Below are 25,344 nucleotides of genomic sequence, written 5' to 3' on the forward strand. Positions count from 1 at the left end.
GCAGTGCTCCCGCCGCGGGTTCGGATCCTATATAAGGATGGCTGGTGCGCTCACTGGCTGAGCGCGGTGCGGCCGGTCTCAAAAAGACAAAAAAAAAAAAAAAAAGCATGCAGCCCCTTTCCAAACTTAATAATTACAGAGGTGCATGGAGCAGGACTCCAGACCTCAGCCTCCTGAGCAATGAGTCAACTGGCCAAATCTGGGTTGTGTCCATCCACCATTTTCTAAGGTGCTATTCGTGGTGCTTTGCTGCTGGTCAGCTGTGTGATCATGAGTATTAGTCTGTTTCTGGTGCTTATAACAAAATACACAGAACTGGGTACTTTGTAAGAAAATGAAATTTATTGCTTACAGTTTTGGAAGCTGGAAAATCCGAAGTTCAGGGCAACAAATCGTGAGGGTCTTCTTGTGTGGTGGCTTTACAGCAAATGCAGGGATCTCACATGCTAGAAAATGGCAAAGCAGAGAGAGAGAGACTCTCACCTGTTCTCCTTTTAAAGCCCTCAGAACCACGTCCCTGACCACCATTATTAATCCATTCACTACGGCTCAGACCTACAATCCAATCACCTCTTCAAGGTCCCACCTTTCAATTACCATAATAGGATTTCCCACCCTCAAGAGTTACAGTGGGGATTAAGCTTCAAAGGCTTTGCGGGGAGGCATTCAATCCACTGCATCATGAATATAGTGACTTAAAGTCAGAAGACAAGAATTCAAGTTTGCCCTTTGTTGTTTTAGCCCTTTGACCTTGGGCAAGTCACCTAACTTCTTTCAGCCCCAGTTTCTTCATCCATAAATGGATCTATATTCCTCAGAGAGCTGTTGTGAGCATTACAGAAGGTAATGTTGATGGAGTTACTTTTTAATCTTCAGAGTACTATACTGTTGCAGAATGGGATTATAGTCACTGGGCTTGTGACCTACCCACAAACCCAGGAAGGTTCCTATGAAACATTCTTCCCAACTACAAGCATTCTGACCACTCATATTTTCAGCATTAAGCAAAACTTTTGTCAAGAAAAGTCATACTTGTATAATCTCCAATACGTATATCACAATATCTCAAAGCTTCACCATGTCCTTTGGGTCCCTTGTGGGCTCTGAGGGAATAGCTTTCTGGGCTTGACTGGTTGATGTTTCTGCCATTGAGTTCAGATGCTTGTAGGCTGCTATGTTGGTGGCAATGCTCACCAGCTGTCCCCTCTCAAGTGGCTTCTGTTCACCATTCTCTTTGGCTCTACCATCTTCCAGGGACATCAAATTCATTTCCTTGGTTTTAAGTCCCATGTCTATGCTAATAACTCTGAAATTTCTATCTGTAGCATGTGCCTCTCTTGATGCCACAGACTTAGTATCCCTTGTTGCCCTATGGGACAGCTCCTCCTGGGACCCCATGCATACTGAAAACCTAACATGTTTAAAACCAAACTCATCTCTAGAGCCCTCCTGTCAACTTTCTCCAATTCCTACCCAGGTCTTCCATATCTGTTCCCTCCTCTTCCCTCTCATTGCCTTGCTTTGGTTCATGTCCCATCATCTTTTACCAGGACAATTGTAGTGGCCTCCTAATTCTTTCTGTCTCCCATCTCTCTTCCTTGTAAGCCATGGTCCACACCAACTGCCAGACAGAGCTTTAAATATGCTATTCTGATCAAGTCAGCCTGTCTTCCCTCTTATAAATCTTCAGTGGCTCCCCCACTTAAGGTTCTCTGAGATTGAGCCCCTCATCACCTCTCCATCCTCACCTCCTGTCAGCACCCCCTCATGCATGACATCTCAGTATTCCCAACCAGAGCAAATTACTTGTAGTTCAAAAATGACATGCTCTTTCACACATTTCTGTCTTTACCATGTGCTGTCTCCATTGCTTAGAAAGCCCCATCTCTTTCTTGTCTGCTTGGATAGCTTCTACTTGTTCTTCCAGGCTGGTCTAAAGCCTCACCTCCTCTCCGAAACTTTTCTTGGCTCCTCCAGACAGAATTGGCTGGTTCCTATAGCAATTTGAACATATAGCTTTTATTGCATTATATGGTAATTGTTTACATGTCTTTCTCTCACAGTAGACTACGGTCTTCTTGGGCAATTTGTAATTCATCTTTGTGTCCGCACTGCTTAGAACAATGCTGGAAACATGATAGACTCTCTGAGGATGTTTGTTCATTAAATTAATTGATTAGTTAATTATCACCTATTTTTACAGTAGCAGAAAGGACAATTGACCTAGGTCAATATGATAGGAAGGGTAAATCTAGAGCTGTGGTGTCCAATACAGAAGCCACTAGTTTACATGTGACTCTTGAGCACTTGAAATGTGACTAGTCTGAATTGAGATGTGCTATAAGTGTCGAACATGCAGGATTTTGAAGACTTAGAATGAAAAAAGAATATAAAGTATCTCATTAATGTATTTCATATTGGTGACTTGTTGAAATGATAATCTTTTGGATATATTGGGCTAAATAAAATATATTATTAAAATTAAGTTCACCTGTTTCTTTTTACTTCTTTCATGTGGATGCTAGAAAATTTTAGATTGCACACGTGGCTCACATTTGTGGCTCACATTATGTTTCTATTGGACATTGATGATCTAGAGCATTCTCACTGAACAAATATTTCTTGGGCACCTATCCTAACCTAAAAAGAAACTTAGGCCAATTCCATTTAGCAAGGATTTGTTAGCCAATATGATGATTACAACTGGGGAGACACAAGGGTCACCCTGAGAAATGTGTTCCAAAGAGGGCCAGCAGAGCTTAGCATTTTATAACCACAAGAAGGGGGAAGGGTCAAACGAGAGAGAGAGAAAGACAGCCCTGCCTGAGTACTTCATAGGGTTTTCTGTTGATTGTACATGGTGTATACATTTGGGATTGTTACTAGGTTACATCCTACATGCAGAGATCTAAGGTATGGGTAATAAGAAGCATTCTAGGTTATTTTATGGCTTTTTGGTGTCATTAAGTCTGCTTTTAAGTAAAACGGTCTTACAATAACATTTTTCAGGACAGGTGAGTATGATTACTGACCTATCCCAGATATCCCTACATGCTATAATTTAGCTGACATGGTCAGAGCAGGTTCTTTTGGTTGTCACCTACTATGTACCAGGTGTAAATCTAAATGATGGGAATGGAACAGTGAGCAGGACAGATAAAGTTCCCGACACCAAGGAGCTTCCAGCATAGTGGAGCAGAGACATAGACCCGTTAACAAGTGTACAAGCAAGATTATTTTAGATAGTAAAAGCACCATGAAGAAAGTAAAGCAGGTTGCTTGATAGAGAGGGTGGGGGAGGCACAGGAACGCGGTCAGGTAAGGTTTTCTAGAGCAGATGAGGTCAGAGGTCGGGGGATGAGGGAGGAGGCTAATGTAGATGAGAGGCCGTGGGGATAAGAGCCAAGGGCGGTGCAGATGGGGAGGAGCAATCAGACGAGTGATCAGATATTTGGAAAGTAATTTTGGTAGAAGTGTTGTAACCAAAGAAATTTGGGAGAGATTGGAACTGGTGTAGACTCCTGCGTTTCTGGCTTGGGTGAGTGGGTGAATGGTGGTGCCACCAGATGAGATAAAGTAGGAGCAGGTCTTGAGGTAGACAAGGAATTCTGGTTTGACTGTGTCAAGTGTGAGGTGCGAGTGTGAGGGATGCCCATGCCACAATGCTGAGGGAAGAGGTCAGTGCTAGGAAAGATAATTTAGTACCTATCAGTATAGACATGGCTATTCAAACCAAGTGTGGATGAGAAAGGAAAGATGGTACGTGGAGAGGAAGCTCAGGTCCAGGGAGCACATATCTAAATTGGAAGATACTTGAGCATATGTCTGGCTTGAGGGGAAGGATCCAGGGCAGCCAGAGGGGTTCAAGGTGTAAGAGAGAAGGCGAGACTGATGGAGCAAGGTTTGGGTGCTAGAGGGGTTGGACTGGCCTTGGAGATTGGCTGGGAGGAGATAAGGGGCATCAGAGGAGGTGAGGTTGTCAGTGAGGAAGAAGGAGTTTAAGGAGAGTGGTGAAGGCTAGGAGCAGTTGTGGAAGAGGGTGATGTCCAGGTTACAGGTGACAACACCTCTTGGAGAATCTTTGAATATGTCACAGTTAGGGCCAAGGCTTTTACCATGTGTTCAGAGTTGGAGTAGCCCTCAAGAAGAGCTAAGACAGGGAATTAGGAGAGCTGGCTTTTGAAAAATCAAGTGGTTCTAACGCATATGCTCTTTCATACCCTCTTTGTGGCTCATTTTCCTCATTTATAATAAATATAAACCAAATGGTCTCCTGAGTTTCCTTGCAGTTGTAAGGCCACTAAGGACATGCCGGTACCTCTCTGTTGCTTGAGCTGTTCTCCATCTGAAACTCATTTCTCTTCCCTTCCCCAGCCAGTGGACCAATCAGGGCTCAGCCCCAGGGGGCTTTATGACCCTCCCCCAGAGAGCCAGTTTAAACAGGCAGCACAATATTTGGCACACAATATTCTCTAGGAGCAGTAGGCAGTGTCTGACAGTATTCTGAGGGAGAGCCCTTGTCTTCCAGTCTAGCAAGGCTGGCTGGTTGTAACCTGATTTCCAGGAACGCTTCTGGAATAGAAATGAACGGTGCTCTAACTTTGGTCATGGCATTTCTCTGAGTATTAGTTTCAATTAAAAAAAAGGCAGGTGGTGGGGGCGGTGGATTGCAGAAGATATGTATGAAGTGAGCACTTCATACATATTAACTCAGTTAATCCCATAATCACACCATGAAGTGAGTTAAACCCATTTCACAGATAAAGGAAAAGACACATAAGTAGACTAAGGTCAAAAGCAAGTGAGCAGGCAGCCAGAGTTTAAAACCGGGATTCCAACTCCGCGCAGGAGCTGGGCTTGTTGCCCGCCGATGGCTGCTCGGCCAAGAGGTTCCAAGGTTTCAGAATTTGTCCCTTCCCGTCTCTGGGCCGTGGGCTCCCCCGTGGACGATCTCGCGGGCCCTTCCCGTTCTGACACCCCCGGGGCTGGCTCCACCCTCCGCTGGGAGGGTGACCAGCTCCCTGCTGTGCCCAGGGAACACGCGCCCGCCGCCTTCCCGCAGAGCGCGAGCCACCGGGGCACCTGTCCCCGGGCGGCGGGTGACGCCGCCCCCCGGCGCCTCCCGGCGCTCACTGCCGAGCCCTGGCGCCCCTTGGCAGGAGCACGGCGAGGACGCCTCCCGGGACTGCACCGTGGCCCTGCGCACCCGGGGCGGCGCTGCCAGGGGCCGGGGCGGCTGCGGTCCGGACGGGCACGCCGAGGGGGGCGCCTCGAAGGGCAAACGCCAGGGGCCGCGGGCGCTGCCGGAAGCCGGGGCGGGGCGCCCGCGAGGGATGCGGTGAAGGGCCAGCGGCGCGGCGGCCGCGATGAGTGCCTCTGCGGCCACCGGGGTCTTCGTGCTGTCCCTCTCGGCCATCCCGGTCACCTACGTCTTCAACCACTTGGCGGCCCAGCACGAGTGAGTGAGCGGGCGCGGCGGGGGTCGCGCAGAGGGGCGGCGAGAGTCGGCTCGGCGCGGCGGGAGCCTCGGCAACTTTTGGGCTGGGGCTGGAACCGCGAGCTGCGGGGCGGAGGCTCACCGGTGCCCGCGGCTCCCTGCGCGCGGCCCGAGGAGCGGAGGCGCCCTGGGGTCGCACGGGCCGGGGCCGTCTCCCGGGCTGGCGCAGTTCGGGGGCCAAGTGCTGGGCGCCTGCTGGGTGGCTGGGGTAACAGAGGTCAAGAGGTCAACGCGGCAATGCCCCTGCACTTGAGGAGCTCAGGGACCGATGGGGAGTGGAACAAACACGGAAGCTACGAGCCTGGCCATGTATCTCCTGTGTGCCTTGTTCCTATGCATTTCACAGCAACGTTATGGACTTTCACGTACTTATCATTTCTTGTTAATTTTAGAAACTGTTGTGAATGACTAGCAGAAATCGCCTTGAACCAACAGGCAAAGACGTGGGTTCTAGGCCGAACTTTGACACTCACGGTGTGGCCTGGCTCAGTGTTCTGGTCTGTCCAGTGGACTATATTTGCAGCCCGCTATTAAGGATCCAGTGACACCTGACTGTGAAGGGGCGCTGTGAATGGAGAAATGCTTCCAAGTGCCTGTGGTGGGGTAGGATGGGGACCGGGAACAGAGGCCGAAGAGGGGAGCAGTTCAATGCTAGGGAAATGGGTGGGGCTGAAGGAGGCACACAGGGCTTTGGTTCTGAGTCCTGCCTCCCACCCCTCTGTGGGGGTTACTAACCAGCCAGCCCCTCACTGCATAGCTGAAGGCCTGGGAGTGGGTAGGGAAGGGGCCAGCCTCTGTGTCTGCTGATGTTGACTGCTGTCTGTGGGGAGGAGGAAGTAAGCCTCTGTGTTTCTCCCAGCAGTTGGTGCTAAGGAAATTGCATGTCTGTATGTGCAAACCCCCTCCAGACCTACAGGCTGCCGAGAAGTGTCTGCAGACAGGGTGAGGGTGGTGACTTCCTCCTCTCTGGCTGCTGTGGCCACCTTATCCAGACAGCACCCATACTGAGAGCTCACTAGACAGAAGCAGCGTCTGCTCTTGGTCTGACCGAGTCTCTGGGTGTATCTCTTGGAATCAGCAGCTCTGGCCAGTCAAATGTCACGTGCCTGTCTATATAGGGCACTCCTAAAATGGCTTTATGGGCAGTTCAGTGAATATTTATTGAGTACCTACTGCGTGTGTGGCACTGTTCCAAGTGTTGGGGACATAGCTATGAACAAGCCGGAAAAGGTTGGGGAGGCATGTGTTGAGACAGACATCAACAAATATATAAACAAGGCTGGCTGACTAGCTCAATTGGTTTAGGGCTCAGCCTTATAACAACAAGGTCATGGGTTCAGATCCCCATACCAGCCAGCCACCAAAAAAACCCCAAAACATAAACAGATATAAAACATGCTATAAAGACAATAAAACAGGGGACTGGGAAGGGGCTGGTGGTTAGGGAAAGCTTCTTGGAGGAGGTGACACTTGAGCTACGGGAAGATCTGTAGAGCCTTCAAGGCAGGGAAACAGGACAGTGCAGGGAGAAGGAAATGGATGGGCATGGCAGATGTTCTGCAGAGACAGCAAACAGGGCTTGCATGGCAGCAAAGAGAGGACTGAGACTGAATCCTAGGTTTTGGCCTCTGCCACTAGGTAGATGGTGATGGCATTTACTGAATACAGAGCTATGTGTTGCTGTGCATTACTGAGCACGTTGCTAAGCCCTACAGTGTTCTGAATAATGAGTTCCAACCTGTCTTGTCCTCCTGCAGGTTAAAATCCCAGTGGCCTCTGACTCCTCCCTCTTCTTTCTCCACGCCCTTCCTCCTGTTGTCCCCTCACCTGCAGTTCTGGGGCTAGTCTAGTATCTGTTCTCTCCTTTCAGTTCTTCCTGGTGCTGGCCCTCTCTGACCTGGACCATGGCACAGGCTCCCGTGTGAGCCCCCTGCCCCAGCCCCCTGCATATTTCTCAGCCTCACTCCCCATCCCCAGACGGCCATGACAGTGCTTCAGCCACACCAGACTGTCTTTGCTCTTGAATGCTCCTTACACTTTCTTGCCTCCTTGCCCTCGCTGTTCCACCAACTGGGATGCTGCCTTCCTCCCTATCGCTCTGCTGTTGAAGCCACACGTGGACTTTATGGCCCAGAGTAAAATACCACTTCTTCCTTTTGCAGTCCTTCCCCCAAGCAAGGGACCTCCGTGTCTGTTGAGCCCCCTAAGTCCCTGATTGCACCTTTCCAAGGAGAGTTACTTTGCTGTGGTCAGAACTTTCCTTTCCAGGGCCGGCCCGTGGCTCACTTGGGAGAGTGTGGTGCTGATAACACCAAGGCACGGGTTCGGATCCTATATAGGATGGCCGTTTTGCTCACTTGGGAGAATGTGGTGCTGACAACACCAAGTCAAGGGTTAAGATCCCCTTACCGGTCATCTTTTTTTTTAAAAAAAGAAAGAACTTACCCTCCCAGGCCATAGCTCATCTTAGTACTGTCCTGCCCATCCCAGCTCCCTGTGCAGAGTAGGCATTCAGTTATGTGTGGCTTAGTTAGATGAGCTTCCTCGCCACAGATGTTTTCAAAAAGTCTGAAAAACAGAGAAAGCTGTTAGGTTGAGGGGTCAGGGACGGGCTGGTGTGTCTCTCTCACACACGCACAAACATACACTCTGTGCTCATACTCATTTATGTTCGGCCCCTCTCAGTAGATGTCTGTTCATAGAAGGGCCTCAGTAACCCCTCACACCCCCCAAGAATAACAAAATTTTCACCCTTGAGTTAGTCAAAGTTCTTACCTCCCCCCCTCGCCTCCCCCGCCGCCTCCAGTCCCTGCTGGACCCGTTTCTCCCTAGTGTGAGCAGTTCCTGCACCTGGCTGTTGTAGGAGGGTCTCCAGGGACAGCACCTGCAGGCAGAGAGATCTGCTGCCCCAGTTTCCCTTCATTCTTCCCTGCTCCCCTAGAGGTGAAGAGCCTGAGAGGACTCCGTGAACCAGCTGACACTGCTCTCAAACTCAAAAGGACTACCAGCCATGTGATTGTGCTGTGAACTCAGGTGCTTGGCAGGAGCAGGGAGGGGCTGTCTCCCGACCACCACGTGCCTCAGGCTGTTCGTCATTAAAACGCCCATCAGCTTACACAGCACACCAGACTCTTCTCTCCTCACAGGATGCCTCAGCCCAGCATCAGGTTTTTGACCCACATCAGCTTCCTCCTCCTTCGGCTCATCCCCACAGGAGGAGCCTGGAACACCACTGATGAGCACCACTGGAAACCTCCTATTTAGTTTCTCACCTGGGCACCCACACAGCCATCCTCATTCCTTTTTTTTTTTTTCTTTAACATGTTCCAATTAAACTTTATTTACAGAAACTGTTGGCCGGCTGTATTTGGACCAAGTGCTGTAGTTTACTGACTCCTGGATTAAATGATTGCTTGATAATTCAGGCAAAAGAGATAAGGAAAGTATACATTTTTAAGGGTGTTTCATTTAAGCCCAGGTTGGATCAAGGAGGAGTTTGTCATCCTTTTCTATATTACAGGTTATTACTTTGACTTACGGTTTCACTCTTCAGCTGCAATTTTACCTGTTTTAGTTTTACTCGAGGATTTTTTGAAGAACAATCAATGCTAGTACAAAAAATTATCTCTCATCAATTCTAAACTGGTGACTGACCAATTCAACTTTTTCTTTTATTTCCCACTCTGTTTCTTATAGGAATGTTTAATGAGGGAGGAGGGGGATTAGGCAGAAAGGACAGCCAGAAAAGAGAACTGGCAGCCCAAATTACCAGCCTAGCAGTATCTATGATGGTTCTACAGTCCAAGATGTAACTTTTTTTTTAAGTCAATTGATAAGGATCAAATTTAACACTCAAAAGATTAATGTCCTTAATGCAAAAAGAACTCTTAAAAATGAATTAGAAAAATATAAGCAGAAATTTGGTGAGGGACATGAGCAGATAAGTTACACACCCCAAAGAAACACATATGGCTAATAAATACATTCTAAGATGTTGTTGGGGGGGGTGCGGGGCTGGCCCTTAGCTCCCGTCTCAGGACCCCTGGCAGTTGACTCCATTTCTTGCTTGGCTGCGGGCAGGGGTAGGGCTGAGGCCCACAGCCCCAACTCAGGACCCTGGGTGCATCCTCATTCTTATTACAGAATTGATGTAGTCATCCATCCATCCATCATCCATCCATCCACTCATCCATCCATCCATCCATCATCTACTCACCCATCCATCATCATTTCCATTCCTGCATCCTGTCCTCTTTCTCTCTCCCAGGGGCAATTAGTGAAGATTATCCAAAGATTCCAATGTTGAACAGTGGTGGTGTGGAGGGGTTTTGGCTGAGGAGTGGTGCTTGCAGCAGATCTAAGGGTTGTGAGAAGGTTCTGGTGTAGGTGGCCATTGGAGTGGACCAGGCAATTCTTTGTCTAGAACTGGAAGCCCTGTTGGTGCTGGAGTGAGAGGGAGAGTATTTCTGTAGGACTGGAGGTGACTTCCTGGGTGGTAGGGCTCAGAGCCTCTTGAGATAGGTTCCTCCATGGAGACAGGGACCTCTCTTGTTTATCTGGTGTCCCTAGGGCTTGCAACTGTGCCTGCCACATAGGGATGCACAATACATTTTCTCCTCAATAGGTTTTTCAATTAATTAATAAACAGATCAATGCAATAATGTGACTTTCCTAAGGTCACACCGTTAGTCAGCAGCAGAGTGGAAACTAGGATCCAGGTCTGACTGCTAATTCCACCAAGTGCTGCCCCACGGAGTAGGGCCTTGGCCCCTCGTCTCCTTGGTGCCATTCACTTCCAGGAGAAGGTCCAGGGGATGTGCCCAACCAAGCCTTGCCTTAGTTTCCTTTGTTTGGGATTGGATGCTGGCCTGTTGGCCCTGGGTGCGGGGTGTTGGGCTGACTTCATTCTGGCCTCATGTCTTTTTCTCCTTGGAGTTCCTGGCCTTGCCCTTTGGCCCATTTACATGTGACATATGGCCCCTTTTTCCTTGTCCCCCGGAGGGTGTATGTAGTTGCAATGCTTGCATGTTCCCTGGAGCTCGGTCTGAAGGTTTCTGGCTGGCCCTGAAGGAGGTGGTACATTCAATGGTTAGGCCCTGGGGAGCAGGGGCTAGAGGAATGGGTAGGTAGAGGCAGTGGGGCAGCAGCCATCTTAGGGGTGGGGTGGGGTGGATCAGAGGGAGCCCCAGACATATCGTCTGTGTACATGAGACAGGTGGGCAGGACAAGAGAATGAGGGTCTGGTGGCTCCAGTCCCTGAAAGTCATGGGGCTGTGACCCAGAGAGGTCAAAGTGCTGCGGATAAACTTCAATAACTACAGTGCTGTGGGAGCTGCAGGCAGAGGCAGAATTATGTATGAATTATGCAGAGCTGGGAGCGAATGCATTCAGTAGTCAGGAAATTCCAGGCACCAATGTGTTTATTTTGATAAGTGACCACCTCCCTATTCTGGTTGTTGCAGTTCCTGGACAATTGTAGGGGCTGCTTTCCTCATCCTGCTCCTGGTAGCTCTGTTGGCACGGGTCTTCGTCAAAAGAAAACCACCCCGGGACCCGCTATTCTACGGTGAGTCTCCACAGAGGGAAACTGTGTCCATTTAATAACATACTACTTTGGCCTGGGTCACAGGCTTCTCCTCCGTTGTGAATACTGAGAGCCCAGTGGTAACAGCTGCTGGAAGTGTGGGGCTATTTCAGGACAATGTGGCCCTCACCTCCACGCTGTCCTCTCCCAGGCTGTAGGCCCCACCCTCTCCTAGTTGGAATCCTGGTGGAGGGTTACTGCCAGGGCCAGGCAGGATGCCCTTCCATTCTTCACCTCTTCCCCCACCCCCGTGTCCAGCATGCTTTGGCCTCTGTCCTCTGACCTTGACTCTTCTGCCAGCAACTTCCTGGGCTTCCTGCCTTCAGCCTGCTATTTGCAGTCCCCATGACCTGGTGCAGAACTTAACCATATGGTGCTTCAGTCTGCACATTTGTATAAAAAGGATAATAATAGTACCTACTACAGAGTTGGTATAAACATTAAATAAGATATTTATTTATTTAGATTGATTTAGTATTTATTTATTAATATTTATTTAGTATTTAGAGCAGTGCCTTGCAAATGTACATGTATGTTAAATAAATAAAAACACCATTGATTGAGCACCTGTAGGGTGCCTGGAAAGGCTCTGAGCACTTTAGCAATATTATTTAATCTCCACAATTCCCCCGCTTGCAGATGAAGAAGCTGGCTCAGAGGTGCTAAGAAATGTGGTCGAGTTCACATAGCTAGTGAGAATGGCATTAACCCCAAACCCGACTTTGTCATGTATGTTACCTCAAGCAAAGATATTACTGGCTTTTGAGTACTTCTCATGATGGCACTTTGATGGGTGTTTTATTCGTTTAGTTTCTGCTTCAGTAATGCTTCATATTAAACCCTCCCCAAATCTTGGTGTCCTAGTGCAACAAACATTTATTTTTCTTGCTCATGGGTCTGTGGGTTGGCTGGGGCTGTTCTGCTTTAGGCTGTGGGTTGGATTCAGGGCTATTCCGTGTGTTGTCTTGTTCTTGGACCAGCAGTTCCCCAGGGCATGCCCTTCTCATGGTGGATACAGAGGCACAGAGGGACTCATGGAAAGAAAGTGATGTCTCTTAAGGGCTTGGCTTAGAACCACTGTGTCTTCCATCCACAGTTTACTGGTCAAAGCAAGTCATACAGCCAAGCCCAGCATTAATGGCATAGGAAGCATTCTCTGCCCACAGTGGACCTTGGCAAAAGTAGGGTGGGAAAGGATTGTAATTAGTTTTTCCCAATTCACATATAAAAAACTCTGATGCTTACAGAAATGATGTAATGTCCACAAGGTTGCATAGCTGGTCAGTAGATGAGTGGCCTGATTCTAAGGCACGTGTCTCTTTTTCCTGCCTCACTCTACTTATCTTCAATCTGGCCCCAACCTAACCTTCCAGACTAGTCACCTGCTGCTGTCCCTCCTCTCCTTCTCCACTCCATTGGGCCCACACTTAACTGTACTGATGTCTCTCTCGACTCCTCAAGGTTAGGCACCTGCTCTTCTACACCCTCAACCCTCTATCCTGGTCTCTGTTACACCTTTGAGCACACTGCCACCCCAGGGTCAGAACACAGGCCAGACTTCTCGCCCACTAGAAGGTAGAGGCCATGTCCTTGTCATCTCTAACACAGCTTCTGACACAGGTTGGCATCAACAATTGCTGGTAGATTATGTGCTGAACACTTCCTTTTCATGGGAGACATACCATGGCTAATCACCTGGGAGGCTTCTGAATAATGAGTGTCAGAAAGTGACACTGTCAGCCAGAACTGGGCTGTAGGCGTCCATGGAGGCACAGGGAAGTCATGGTCAGCAGGCAGGACACACGTGGGCCTTTCACTCCGTCTGAGGAAAATATGAATGCTGGACTCCTGGCTGCAGACTCTGTGCAAGGCCAGATTCCTTTCTCTGTGAATTAAGCTTCCCTGCTCTCCTCTCCAGTTCTTTTTTCACAGCTTTTCTTATATCTACCATCAGCTTTTTCTGCTGTCCATTCCCATCCCATAGTCTAAGACACAGACTTACTACAACTTGAAAATGCAGCTTTCTTGACAAACTAATATGCATTAGATTTGATCACCCACTGTTTAAAAAGATTACGTAGTTATTTTTTGCTAGTAGTTTTAAGCCCATTTAGGAGATTCTCACAACTCTAGCAAGATTCTCTAAGCTGCTACAGCTTTCCTTCTTGAATATTCAATTTATCATCTTGTATTCATTTTTTTAAATCATTGGCCTTTTTTCTTAAAACCGTTGTCACTTGCACATCAGCCACCTGTCTGTCTTTAGGATCTCCAGTATGGAACTGGGCAAATGGATTGGACACACTGTGAGTTCCCCTGCTTGGCAGTCATTGAGATGAATCTTCTTTTCTAAGTCATTATTTTAAACTTCTCCTTATAGTGGTCATCTCTATGCTTCCTTGGCCACTTGGTTACTGGCTTTGTTCCCACTGCCCAGGTGGAATGTGGGTTTGGCACTGGGCAGCCACTTGTAGGGGAGTGGAGAAAGGGTGGGGTGGCTTGGTGGAATCTTCTGGGACAGTCATTGGTGACCTTGTCATTCTCTAGCTCCGTGATGCGTGTTCCCTCCATGAGAGCACTTGGGCAGGGATGGGGAGAACACAGGCAGAGATTGGCTGGATGTGCAGGATGTATATTCTGTTAGTCTATGTTGACAGTGTCCACAGCATCTTCTGGAAAACATTAAAAACATTCCATAATTACTGGCTAATGCCAAGCTCTGAGTAATTGTCTCCTGAGCCACTGCTTTTTAAACTGCTGCCTTCTTTGCTCTAGTTTATGCAGTTTTTGGATTTACCAGTGTGGTGAACCTCATCATAGGCCTGGAACAAGATGGAATCATCGACGGGTTCATGACACACTACTTGAGAGAGGTATGGGATTGCTTAGTGATTATGAGGCTTAAACCAAAGAGTCAGCAGCCCAGCCCACGTAACTCAGAGACAGAAATACTCTCATTTAGTGTAAGCAGGTACGATACACAGTGTTTATGCATGTGGAAAGTGAAGGAGAAAGATAAGATTAGATCATGAGAGGCAATTCTCTTCGATGTTTAGCTCTAACAACTCCTCCCTAACTCGTAGCACACCACATGACCTACCTTTTCTCTTTATTTGTATTTAATATAAATGAGGTACTTTAAATGAATTTACTATTTGTGTGTCTGTGCATACATTACTATTTTAGAAAGCCCAAGTCAGTCTTAAATTTGTAAAGTAGCAAACACTGAGGCACTTAATAGCTTTAGAGCAGAGGAGCTCTGTGCAAAAGCCAGGCCTTGAGAATCTTCATCTGGCATAGGAGTATGGTGGACTGGAAGGAGGAGGGAGAGGTAGGGAGACCATTTAGCAATGAAATAGTGGTCCAGTGAGGGGCACTGAGGGCTTGACCTAGGTGCTGATGAAGGATTGCCTTGGGTGACATTATAGAGGTAAAATTGATAGGATTTGTCAAAAAACTGCATAGGAGAATGAGGAATAGAAAAAACACCCTGTGGTTTTGACCTGGGTAAGCTGAGTGGTATTGCCATTAGTATAGAGAGGCCAGGTGGGGGGGCAGGTTGGGGTGAGAAGGTGTTGAATTAAAGGAGTTCAGGTGAGTTTGAGGGGCCCATGGGCCATACAGTTAAAGCTGTCAATCAGGCTGCCAGGAGAGGCCAGCACTGGTTCTGAGAGCCCAGTGTGCAGGCATGAATGATTGAAACCATAAAAGCAGATGTATTACTGAGTCAGAGAATGTCAGAGAGAAACAATGTGGGCCAGGCATGGGTACAGAAGCACAATTTTGGTGTTGTTTCCTCCTCTGATTTTAATTTGATTTGGTTTGTGGGAGAGATGACAGAGCAGTCCTTGCCCCGGAGAAGCACAGAGCTTCGGAGAATGCCCACTTGGTTGGCTGGCTGATGGGCTGGTTGTTCTGCACTCTTCCTTGTTGTAGAAAGGACTTAAGGCATCTCAGGGAGACATGGGAAACAAGCCAGGAGAGCTCAAATGTGGGAAAAAGAAGAAAGTAAAACAAGATGGAGTCAGAACGACATTAAAAACCCACACAGATTTGAAAATGATTTTCTAGTAGTCACCTGGAAACACAACCACCCGGAAAAGGGAAATGTGTTCATCATATAAACTTGTGTTCATAAAATTAAAAATTTCCCAGAAGTATGGCTCTTCTTGGTAGTACAGTCTAGCTAGACACTAGCTATGTGACCTCAGGCAAGACTTGTGATCTCTCAGAGCCTCTGTTTTCTCATCTGTAAACTGGAGTCAGTTGTGTCCATCCCATAGGGTTGCTGGGAGAGTTGAATGAGGGGTTGGGTGTGAAGCTCTGAGGTTAGTGCCTGCCTGCCTGTCTGTAGACATGTATGTGGGGAATGAATGCTGTCACTATTCCCAGCCCAGCAAGCCACAGGATCAGCATGAATTATTGAAGTAATAATAATTTATGGTGAGCAAGGTCTTCTGCAGCCACAGCCAAGCACCTTTTATCACAGATTTGGCTTGGCCTCAGTGAGTTTGCCCAACAGCTAGGATTGCCCATAGTGCCGTCTTCCTTTGTATCACTACACAAACCTGTGTTGATGTATCATAGGCTAATCAGCCAGGCATTCTCTATTTGACCCTCTGTGGCTAGACCCTGGTTTTGGCAGCTCCCGGGTAAAGTTGTATTTTCATGTTCCTACCAGTTTTGTAATTTTGTTGGAATAGTTTCATCTTCACAGACTATCACAAATTAGTTCTGCTGTTTTATTTTACTTGTAATACAGGTCTGGTGCTCTGCATTTAAATGTTCAAGTCTTAAAATGAACTTCTTTTTAATGCTTTCCTTAGGGTGAACCATATCTGAACACTGCATATGGGCACATGATCTGCTACTGGGATGGCTCTGCTCATTACCTGATGTACCTGGTGATGGTGGCAGCCATAGCATGGGAGTAAGTCAGTACGCCTGGTGTGTGCTTTTGCCACCTTAGCAACCGATAAGCCGGTATGTAAGGAAAATGTTATATGTAGAGGCAAATACACAAGCAGGTATAACTGGACATGAATGTAAGTTCCATGGATACAAGTTAGATATGGCTTTATTTTCCTCATACCACTGCCTTTTTAACATGTCCCTCTGGGTTGCTCCCCCTGCCACAGTGACAGCTCAGACAGACCCCTTAGCTTTCTAATTATGTTCTCTTATAAGAACAGAATCATTTTCAGGAATTAAAGTCAAACACATTCTAAACTTCAATTCATAATTTCAAAACTTCAATCTAATTTCAGTTCAAAGCTTCTCTTTTCCCCCTGTTCAACAGAGCTCTGAGGCTGGGGGGCCTGGACTGAGGCTTGGGTATATGGTCTGTCCTTTTATTCCTTCTCAACCAACCTGCAGCCAGCTCCTCTGGGAATGTGTGTATGTACATGGGATTAAAGGAAAAAGGGCAAAGTCTTATGTGACAGCTGCTGTGTTTTGGGTACTAGTAGCCTCTATCATGATATGCTAGCTGTGTCTTGTGGGGCACATGTGTCGGTTCTTTGGAGACTCCTACCACTGGAACCTTTGCATTGCACCAATCCCTGAAGTGCTCCGTTTGGCTGGATTTGTGTGATTCCCTACCCATGGTACACACACAGCTTCTTTCTGCTGGGGTCCCTGTAACCCAGATGGTACACTCTTTGGGGAGGGATCTTCTCAAGATGGCTCAAGCCCAGCTATCTTCCCGGGCCTCCATTTAGTTCCAATTTAGAGAAAGTCATGTATTCCTGCTCCATACAAGGTTGAAATGCAGCTTGAGCTACCACTCCCCTGCCCCCACAATGCACTCAAGGACAGCTCCAGCTAATTCCTGTCTGTGCTCCTGCTAACAATCTCAGTCATTCTGAATGGGCCACCTGAAATGGCTGCATTTGATCTGGGGGCTGGGGTGGGGCAGGAGGTGCAGTGTTTCCATTTCTGTTTTCCTTCAGAGAATCTCCTTTTAAATTTCTCATAGCCTCTTACACAGTATGGAGTTGAATTATCAGGTTATCAATTGAAGGAACTTTTTGTCAACACTGAAGATTAGGAGTATATGTCTAGCAGCTCCTTTAGAACACAAGGTACAGGGCCTGCCCGTGGCTCACTTGGGAGAGTGTGGTGCTGATAACACCAAGGCCACGGGTTCGGATCCTATATAGGGATGACTGGTTCGTTCACTGGCTGAGTGTGGTGCTGACAACACTAAGACAAGGGTTAAGATCCCCTTACCGGTCATCTTTTAAAAAAAAAAAAAAAAAAAAAAGAACACAAGGTACATGTCACTTATCTTCACCTTTTGGGCTTTGGCCAAAATTCTGTGACCTCAGAGAAGGAAAGCCCATTTAATATCCTTTTACTCATACTTATGATGATTTAAAATATGGATCCAATTTTCTTTCTTCTTTGGACCTTTTTTTCCTTTCATGCAGTGAGTTCCATACATAATAGGGAAATGCAGGAGTCCTTTGGTAGTGATGACCATGTTGTAGTTTAACAGAAGATCAGTGTAGCAAGCATAATTTCCTATTCAAAAGGACACAAAGAAGGTTCTACAGTTTATCACATATGGAAATGAAGTTTGATTACCAGTGTTCCTTGTGTTTGACTTATTACTCTTAATTCATAAGTTTTGATTAATGTAATTTACTAGTGTGTACAAAAAATATTTAGAATCATCTTTTCCTAGTAGTATTCTGAGACAAGTGCACTAAGTCAAGATTTCTCCTGTTACAGGGAAAGTTATAGAACCATTGGCCTATATTGGGTCGGATCTATTACTATGAGCATTGTAGTTTTTGTTCCAGGAAACATTGTAGGTAAGAAAGTTTATCTTAAAATTTGCTTTCCTTTTCTGAGCCAGTGGGTATTGTTTTTAAATACAGAATGATCTAGAGGGGTGAGTATGGTGTTTATGGCTACATTCAGTGTGCAAATATTTCTTATAACTCTTTGTATTATATGACGACTTCAAAAAGTTCGTGGAAAAATGGAATTAAAAGATAAAAATAAAGAATATAAACTTTATTTCTCAACATAAACTTCATAAGTTCAAGACACTTTTGTAAGTAATGATAGCAGTCATTTAGTCCATTGTTAAAGAACTGAGGGTCCTGGGAATTTTACCATGTCAATAAAATCTTTTTTACATTATTAATTGAAGAAAAATGGGCACCCTTTAAGGATTTGTTTGTTTTATTTTTTGGTGGTTGGCTGGAACAGGGATCCAAACCTGTGAACTTTTTTAAGATTAGGAAACAAAACAAGTCAGAAGGAGCCAAATCAGGACTGTAATGTGGATGCCTAATAAATTTCCCATCGAAACTCACAAAATTGCCCTTGTTTGGTAAGAAGAGTAAGCAAGGAGCATTGTCATGGTCGAGAAGGACTCTGTGGTGAAGCTTTCCCGGGCATTATTCTGTGAAAGCTTTGGCTAATTTTCTCCAAACACTCTTATAATATGCAGATGTTATCATTCTTTGGCTCTTCAGAAAGTCAACAAGCAAAATGCCTTGAGATTCCCAAAAAACTTTTGTTTTGACTGGAATACTTCCACTCTTGGTAGCCACTGCTTTGCCTGTGCTTTTTCTTCAGGATCATACCAGAAAAGCCATTTTTCATCTCCTGTTACAATTCTTTGGAGAACTGCTTCAGGATTTTGATCCCACTTATTTCCATGGGAAGCTCTGCTCTTATCTGCAGCTGAGCTGGGTGCAACTGTTTTGGCACTCACACATTAGAAAGTTTGCTCAACCTTTTCGGTCAGAATTGTGTAAACCGAACTAACTGAGCTGTCTGTGGTGTTGGCTATTGTTTCTGCTGTTAGTTATCGGTTCTCTTCAGTTAGAGCATGAACAAGGTTAACTTTTTCCTTGTAAATTGATGTGGATGATCTGCCGCTGCGGGCTTCATCTTCATCATCATCTTGTCTCTTCTTAAAACCAGTTACCCATTTGTAAATTGCTGATTTCTCTGGAGTATTGTTCCAATAAACTTTCTTTTTTTTTTTTTTTTTTTGGTCTTTTTCGTGACCGGCACTCAGCCAGCGAGTGCACCGGCCATTCCTATATGGGATCCGAACCCGCGGCGGGAGCGTCGCGGGGCTCCCAGCGCCGCACTCTCCCGAGTGCGCCACGGGCTCGGCCCCTAATAAACTTTCTGTAAAGCATTGATGATTTCACCATCTTTCCACCCAAGCTTCCCCATAAACTTGATGTTTGTTCTTGCTTCAATTTTAGCAGAATTCGTGTTGCTCTGAAAGGGGCTCTTTTCAAACTGAGGTCTTATCCTTAGTTCCTCAAACTCGATCCTGTTCAGACAAGTTATAACAAGTTAGTATGAGTTTATTTTGGTGCAAAAAATTTTTGAAATTCATGGTTTTTTCTTTATACACATTTTCCATGAACTTTTTGAATACCCCTTGTATAACTCCTAACACACTATAAGAACTCAATAAATGTATTCAGAATTTAAGACTCTTGCAGGCTAAAATAAAAGAGGTTATTTATGCATGTCGGAAATCAGGATATTATATTAAATATACTTTTAAAATACTGTAGATAGAACACGAAGACTGTTAATATGCATCCAATAATTTTAAATTTGTGGGTTTTTTTTGTTTGTTTCATTAAAAATATTGTCTGGCCACCTAGCAACATTTTAGATGACTTGAGATGGGGAGGTGTCCTAAATGTTACTTGTGTTTACATATGCTTTTGGCAAACTTTTGACTTTCTCTTTCTCTCTTTTGAATAGGAAAGTATGGAACACGAATTTGCCCTGCTTTTTGCTTAAGCATACCATATACTTGTCTTCCTGTTTGGGCTGGTTTCAGAATCTATAATCAGCCATCAGAAAATTATAATTATCCCTCAAAGGTGATTTTATTAACTTTTGATGTAACCTGTTCTCAAACTCATAGGGCTCCCTGACATCTACTGGCCAGCTGGCGAGTGAATTGAACTGTGCCTACATGGACTGGAACATTTGGGACACTGAATCAGTGTTACTGTTTTGATTATATAGCACTAGTTTACATTTTAGTTAATGTGGCCAAGATGGTCTGTTTCTGTCTGAATACATCTGCCTCTATTGGCCAGGAATACTTTTGGGAACTTCTTGTGCCTGCGATCACATTGACTCTATCAGATTGTGCATTAGTGTGCTGAGTGAAGTCCAGAGTATGTGGTCTCTCTGGGATTGCCAATGGCCTGGATTTTGAGCATCTGGGCACCTCTTTCAGCAATACTTACACATTTCCTGCCCTGAGAAGAGGCTGGAGAGATACTGCTGTTCAAGGTGGTCCACATAGACAAAGAGTCTGATTTCCAAGAGATCAGGCACATGGAGACTTGCTATAGGATGTCTTCTGAGACACCTCCCTTCCATTCACAGCCAAGGTGGTCAGGGTGAAACAATACTGACTTGACATGTACTCTGTTAAGCTAGTTTCTCTTACTAAGTTTCTCTTTCTTTTACAGGTATTAGATCCATAAGCAAGAAGCTTTAAGCACAACTGATGTATGAAAATATGAATTACTAGAGATAATCAGAACATGATGATTAACTTTATAAAAAGATTTACAATAGAATTCATTAAATACATTATAATTTACAAACACTTCATTTGCAAACATTTAGCCACCTGGTATGTAAACTCAGGCCGTCACACTGACAACTGATACTCCCTTACATCCCTTTGAGGAATGAAGTGATGGTTAAAAAGAAAAAGCAAAAAAAATAGCCTCAGTCCTGGTTTCACAGCTCTTTTGAAGGGTCCATGTCAGTGTGTCAGGAATGTTTATGTCATAAGACATATAGAGCTGTTTATTATTATTATTATTTTTAATGCTAAAACACAGTGATGGCCAGGACCAAATGGGCATTGTCATGCAGTGCTTAGAGGAATGTAAATTCAGAATCGCTCTGCAAAGCAATTTGGCAATGTTCTATCAACCTTAACAAATTTAACCCTTCAATCTAATAATTCCACTTCTAGGGCCCTGACCTCAGAAAATCATCAGAGAAATACCGTCACAGATTTATGTATGAAGTTGTTTATCATCACATTAAGTGTAACAATGAAAAATGCCTAAATGTCCAACAGTGGAAGAACAGTTAAAGTATGGTGCTTCCATATGGTATTGTTTTAGAAGAATTTTTAATAATGTAGAAAATGCTTCTGATATAGGTAGTTGAGTGCAAAAAGAACAAAAACAGAATTATTTATACGCGAAGTCCTAATTTTGTTAAAAATACAGTACCGTGTGTGTATGTGCATACACATATATTTGTATATGACTGGAAAAGTATACCAGCTGTTAATAGTGGTGTGGTGGGTTTATGGTGTACTTAAATTTTTTTTTTCAAATGAGTGTATCTTACATTTATAATCATAAAAATGTTATCTCAAGAAAAAATATGGACTCACAGAGCTAGAAGGGCCCTTCAAGATCACCTAGCCCAATTCTCTTTATTTTACAGATGAGGAAACTGAGACTTAACTGGGGAAATGATTTTCCTAAAGTTCCATAGCCAGTGGTTTATGATATGAATTGTGAATCTTCGGAATTCTGTTACCATCCATCATCATGGCATTTAATGTTTCAGTAGATTTCAGATTCTTCTTTGGCACTTTGGGCCTGCTCTTTAGTTACAAACTCTATTTTAGGTTGTTCAAGAAGCCCAAGCAAAGGACCTGCTGAGAAGACCATTTGATTTAATGTTGGTTGTGTGTCTCCTCCTGGCAACTATATTTTGCCTGTTCAGAGGCTTGGTAAGCATAACAGATCAAAATAACATAATATTAATATACTGTTAATGCTTCCAAATGGAACAAACCTGGAAATATATTTTTGTTTCTTATCAGACTTTTTAGCAAACTAACAAACTATTCCTCCCATGAGAGCCTGGGGCCCTGGACCTGCTTTCTGCTGCTCCCCACCCTCACCCTTCTGCTTTCAAGGGGCAGCTCATCCTGGGTGGTTTCTTTTTCTTTTTCTTTTTTTTGTCTTTTTCGTGACCGGCACTCAGCCAGTGAGTGCACCGGCCATTCCTATATAGGATCCGAACCCGCGGCAGGAGCATTGCCGCGCTCCCAGCGCCGCACTCTCCTGAGTGCGCCACAGGCTCGGCCCTGGGTGGTTTCATAGCACCTCCTTTAGATCCTAAGACCAAGCTCCACCCAGAAGTATCTTCCTTCTCCTATTTTAGGGCACCTGAAAAATTAGCCATCGGAGTCTCATTCTTTTTATTCCTTTGATATTTGATTTGAATGTAAATATCTTTGTTAAGGATGATACCCTAAGACTCCAATATTCTTGTGGCACAGAGCACCCGTGTGTTCTCAGGAGTAGGGGTGATGGGATTGAGGAAGGGGTACCAGATCAATAATTCATATATATGTAGGGTCATGCTAATTTCTCATTGGAAGGAGTAGTACTGAATAAATTAAGGCTTGGAGTCTTTGTATTGATGTGACTGATACACATTAAGAGCAAGCAGGCATTTCATTTTTTTCTATCTTCCCTTTATCAGTATATAGTGTAGAAGTTAAGAAAATGGCCCACAAGCTTTGGTATTAGAATCCTGCCCATTTACTGCTGTGTGGCCTTGGAGAAATTGCTTAACCTCTTTGACCCTCAGTTTGTCCTCTGTAAAATAATAGTACCTAACTTATGGTTTGTGTTGAAGATTACAGAAGATAATACACATCAAACACTTGGTAGAGGGCCTTTTACATAATTTGTGCTCAATAAATGATTGCTGTCACTATTTTTATTCATCACTGATCCTTCACAATGCCCGTTTCATGACTTATTCTTAGTAGAAATAAATTTGAGCAGCTCAGAATTATATAGTTAATTACATTCAGCTTCAGTGACAATTACTATTCTAAGCCTGCTGGCACTACACAACAGTTGGAGAGCAGAGTGGCAAGTGTAAGCTGACATAGCTAATTTATTCTTTTGGGGTCCTTGGGCTATAAGGGGCCTGTGCAGCTGGCTGTGTTCAAGCAGCTGTGAGAAGCTGTTTTAAGAGTTTTATCTGTGGATTGTCAGAAACTTCCTGGAGGACAGTTGGTTAGTAGGACAAGGGGCACAGAGAAGGAAGTAAAGGAAAAGGTAAGGCCATAGTTCTTTGGTTAGTTTGCTGTAATTCCTGAAGGTCAAACAACAACAAATGAGCCCCAGCTGCATTCTTGCTTAGCTATATCCACTTCCACATGCACATTAGAAAAATGTGTGCATGTGCAGGTGTGCATGTGTGGTGGGTGGGGCTTTTGCAGATGGGTTTTTGGGTTGGGGCCCATTTTTACCAACTCTGCCATTGAACTGTGTTCATATGTTATCTAAGTGGGTCAACATTTACAGCCAAGTACACAAGGAATGGTGCCTGAGGGGGAAGGTTACTCAGAGGGGACCTAGCAATATGCCAGAGACACTTGTCTATTCTATAGCCTAGAGTCTACTCCACCATGACTAAATCTACTCTGCTCTCTTTCAAAGTGGACACAGGAGGTGGCTTCAGACAAGAGGACCCTGCTTTCAAATCATTATCCTTTTCTGCCCCCAAGGCCATATACTCTGTGAGGCACTGGAGAGAGGAGGATGCTATTTTTGAATCTTGCAAAGCATAGTAAGATGTATTTGGTGTAGAAATGTACTTTTCTTCCTGTAGGGACTAGTTGGCTAGTTATTCCCAGGAAAAGTGAAACTGGTAATCAATAGCAAGCTCTGCTTTGGCTAGCCAAACCTAGACACTTAAACTCTGAGTATTTGAAGGGTACCCAAGAATAGAGCATTAGTTTCCATTTCCTGCTCCACTATTAACCTCTGCTTAATTTCCTTAGAGTAAATCTGCAGAATATTTTCTTTCTTTCCCTTTCATTGATGAGCCTCTACAATGCATAGTTTTTGTTAAATAGCAAAGCAGCTTGTGACTAAACCTGGCACATTTAGCCTTATCAGCAAACCTAAGAACCAGATATGACTATGTTTTTATAATGATTTATTTTTGTTCTTAGATTGCCTTGGATTGCCCAGCTGAGCTCTGCAGGTTATATACGCAATTTCAAGAGCCCTACCTAAAGGATCCTGCTGCTTATCCTAAAATTCAGGTCAAGTAATTTTTTTCTAAACAAAGACTTTTCTAAAATTAATTTTCTCTTTTTTTAAAAATGGGAAAATGTGGTCCCATGTAAGAAATAGGAATCGACATTTTCAAACATGAAAATGTTTATTTTTTTGTACTTTTTAGTCAGGTCAAGTTAACTGCTAATTTGCTGATGTTATTTTTCTGTTCTATACAGATGCTGGCATATATGTTCTATTCTGTCCCTTACTTTGTGATTGCACTTTATGGCTTAGTGGTTCCTGGATGTTCCTGGATGCCTGATGTATCACTGATACATGCTGGAGGTCTAGCTCAGGTACTAAGAATATCCTCTGTTGAGAAAGTTTACTAGTTATCTAACTATCATTGCTGAATATATGAAAAACATCTCTGCTCAGTGTTTAGAGTAGGAGACAGTTATTAGACATGTTGTCACCTTCTGTTTTATAGTTCTTTAGAAGACATTTCTGTAAATACATTCTATTTAAATCTCATGATAACTATCTGGTAGATGTGCCATCTAGTTACACAGATGAGGAAACCAAGGTCCAGTGAAGTTAAATGATTTGCCCAAGGTAACATACCCAGCAAGTGGCACTGCTATTTTACAGGACTGTTCCCCAATCTCTGGACACCATGGCTACAAAAAAAGGATTGAGAGCTTTTATCTTCAAGATGCCTATCTAAATTTAAGATTTCAGAATTCTGTTATACTATGCTATACAGAACCAGGGAAACTGGTTTTAAAAAAGTTCTACTCCTGGAAAGTAGGGCCTGTCATTTGATCCCTCTCCTGCCCTCCAACCACCACCACCTAGCCTAGTCTCTGGCCTAGAGTAGGTATTCAGCAAACCCTTACCGCATTAAACTGGAAATAAAATTATCTGTGGAATTATCACACAAAGCACATTTTTACAAGATAATTAGAAAAACAAGTTGATATCTCAACAAGGAAAGAAATTTTTTCTTACTAGAAATAAAAAACCAGTGAATTCATCTTTTAAAAACACTATCTTCTTGCTCTTTTCAAGCAGGCATAAGAATGAGGTTCATGGGCCAAGCCCGTGGCGCACTTGGTAGAGTGCTGCGCTGGGAGCGTGGCAACGCTCCCGCCGCGGGTTCGGATCCTATATAGGACTGACCAGTGCAC

The 25,344-nt window shown here is 44.8% G+C and overlaps 2 protein-coding genes and 1 long non-coding RNA gene across 8 annotated transcripts in view; 1 reads left to right on the forward strand and 2 right to left on the reverse strand.

The window, feature by feature from the left end:
- Positions 1 to 364: 364 nt before the first annotated feature.
- LOC134371878 (uncharacterized) lies at positions 365 to 8,511 on the reverse strand. Its single transcript, XR_010022883.1, has 4 exons — positions 8,348 to 8,511; positions 7,943 to 8,065; positions 1,853 to 1,994; positions 365 to 446 (listed from the first exon to the last, which is right to left on the reverse strand). It is a non-coding gene; the product is annotated as an uncharacterized LOC134371878 (long non-coding RNA).
- Positions 5,274 to 25,344, forward strand: part of TM6SF1 (transmembrane 6 superfamily member 1) — a 34,084-nt gene continuing 14,013 nt past the window's right edge. For 2 of the 6 annotated variants that reach the window (XM_063088783.1, XM_063088781.1), the window contains exons 1-9: positions 5,274 to 5,458; positions 10,960 to 11,063; positions 13,857 to 13,954; positions 15,908 to 16,011; positions 17,817 to 17,899; positions 19,836 to 19,957; positions 21,751 to 21,855; positions 24,106 to 24,198; positions 24,391 to 24,510. In XM_063088783.1, coding sequence (XP_062944853.1) covers positions 5,367 to 5,458; positions 10,960 to 11,063; positions 13,857 to 13,954; positions 15,908 to 16,011; positions 17,817 to 17,899; positions 19,836 to 19,957; positions 21,751 to 21,855; positions 24,106 to 24,198; positions 24,391 to 24,510 — 921 coding nt within the window. In that variant the 5' untranslated portion in view covers positions 5,274 to 5,366. Of the gene's footprint in view, positions 5,459 to 5,918; positions 6,101 to 10,959; positions 11,064 to 13,856; positions 13,955 to 15,907; positions 16,012 to 17,816; positions 17,900 to 19,835; positions 19,958 to 21,750; positions 21,856 to 24,105; positions 24,199 to 24,390; positions 24,511 to 25,344 lie in introns of those variants that run through there. The other 4 variants (XM_063088782.1, XM_063088784.1, XM_063088786.1 and 1 more) reach the window with 4 other exon arrangements.
- The window catches only part of HDGFL3 (HDGF like 3), an 82,627-nt gene continuing 76,390 nt past the window's right edge, over positions 19,108 to 25,344 (reverse strand). The window contains exon 6 of the mRNA XM_063088788.1: positions 19,108 to 19,389. Within this exon, the coding sequence (XP_062944858.1) occupies positions 19,378 to 19,389 (12 nt within the window). The 3' untranslated portion in view covers positions 19,108 to 19,377. The remainder of the gene's footprint in view (positions 19,390 to 25,344) is intronic.

Source organism: Cynocephalus volans, chromosome 3 (genome assembly GCF_027409185.1).
Source record: "Cynocephalus volans isolate mCynVol1 chromosome 3, mCynVol1.pri, whole genome shotgun sequence".
Lineage (NCBI taxonomy): Eukaryota > Metazoa > Chordata > Mammalia > Dermoptera > Cynocephalidae > Cynocephalus > Cynocephalus volans.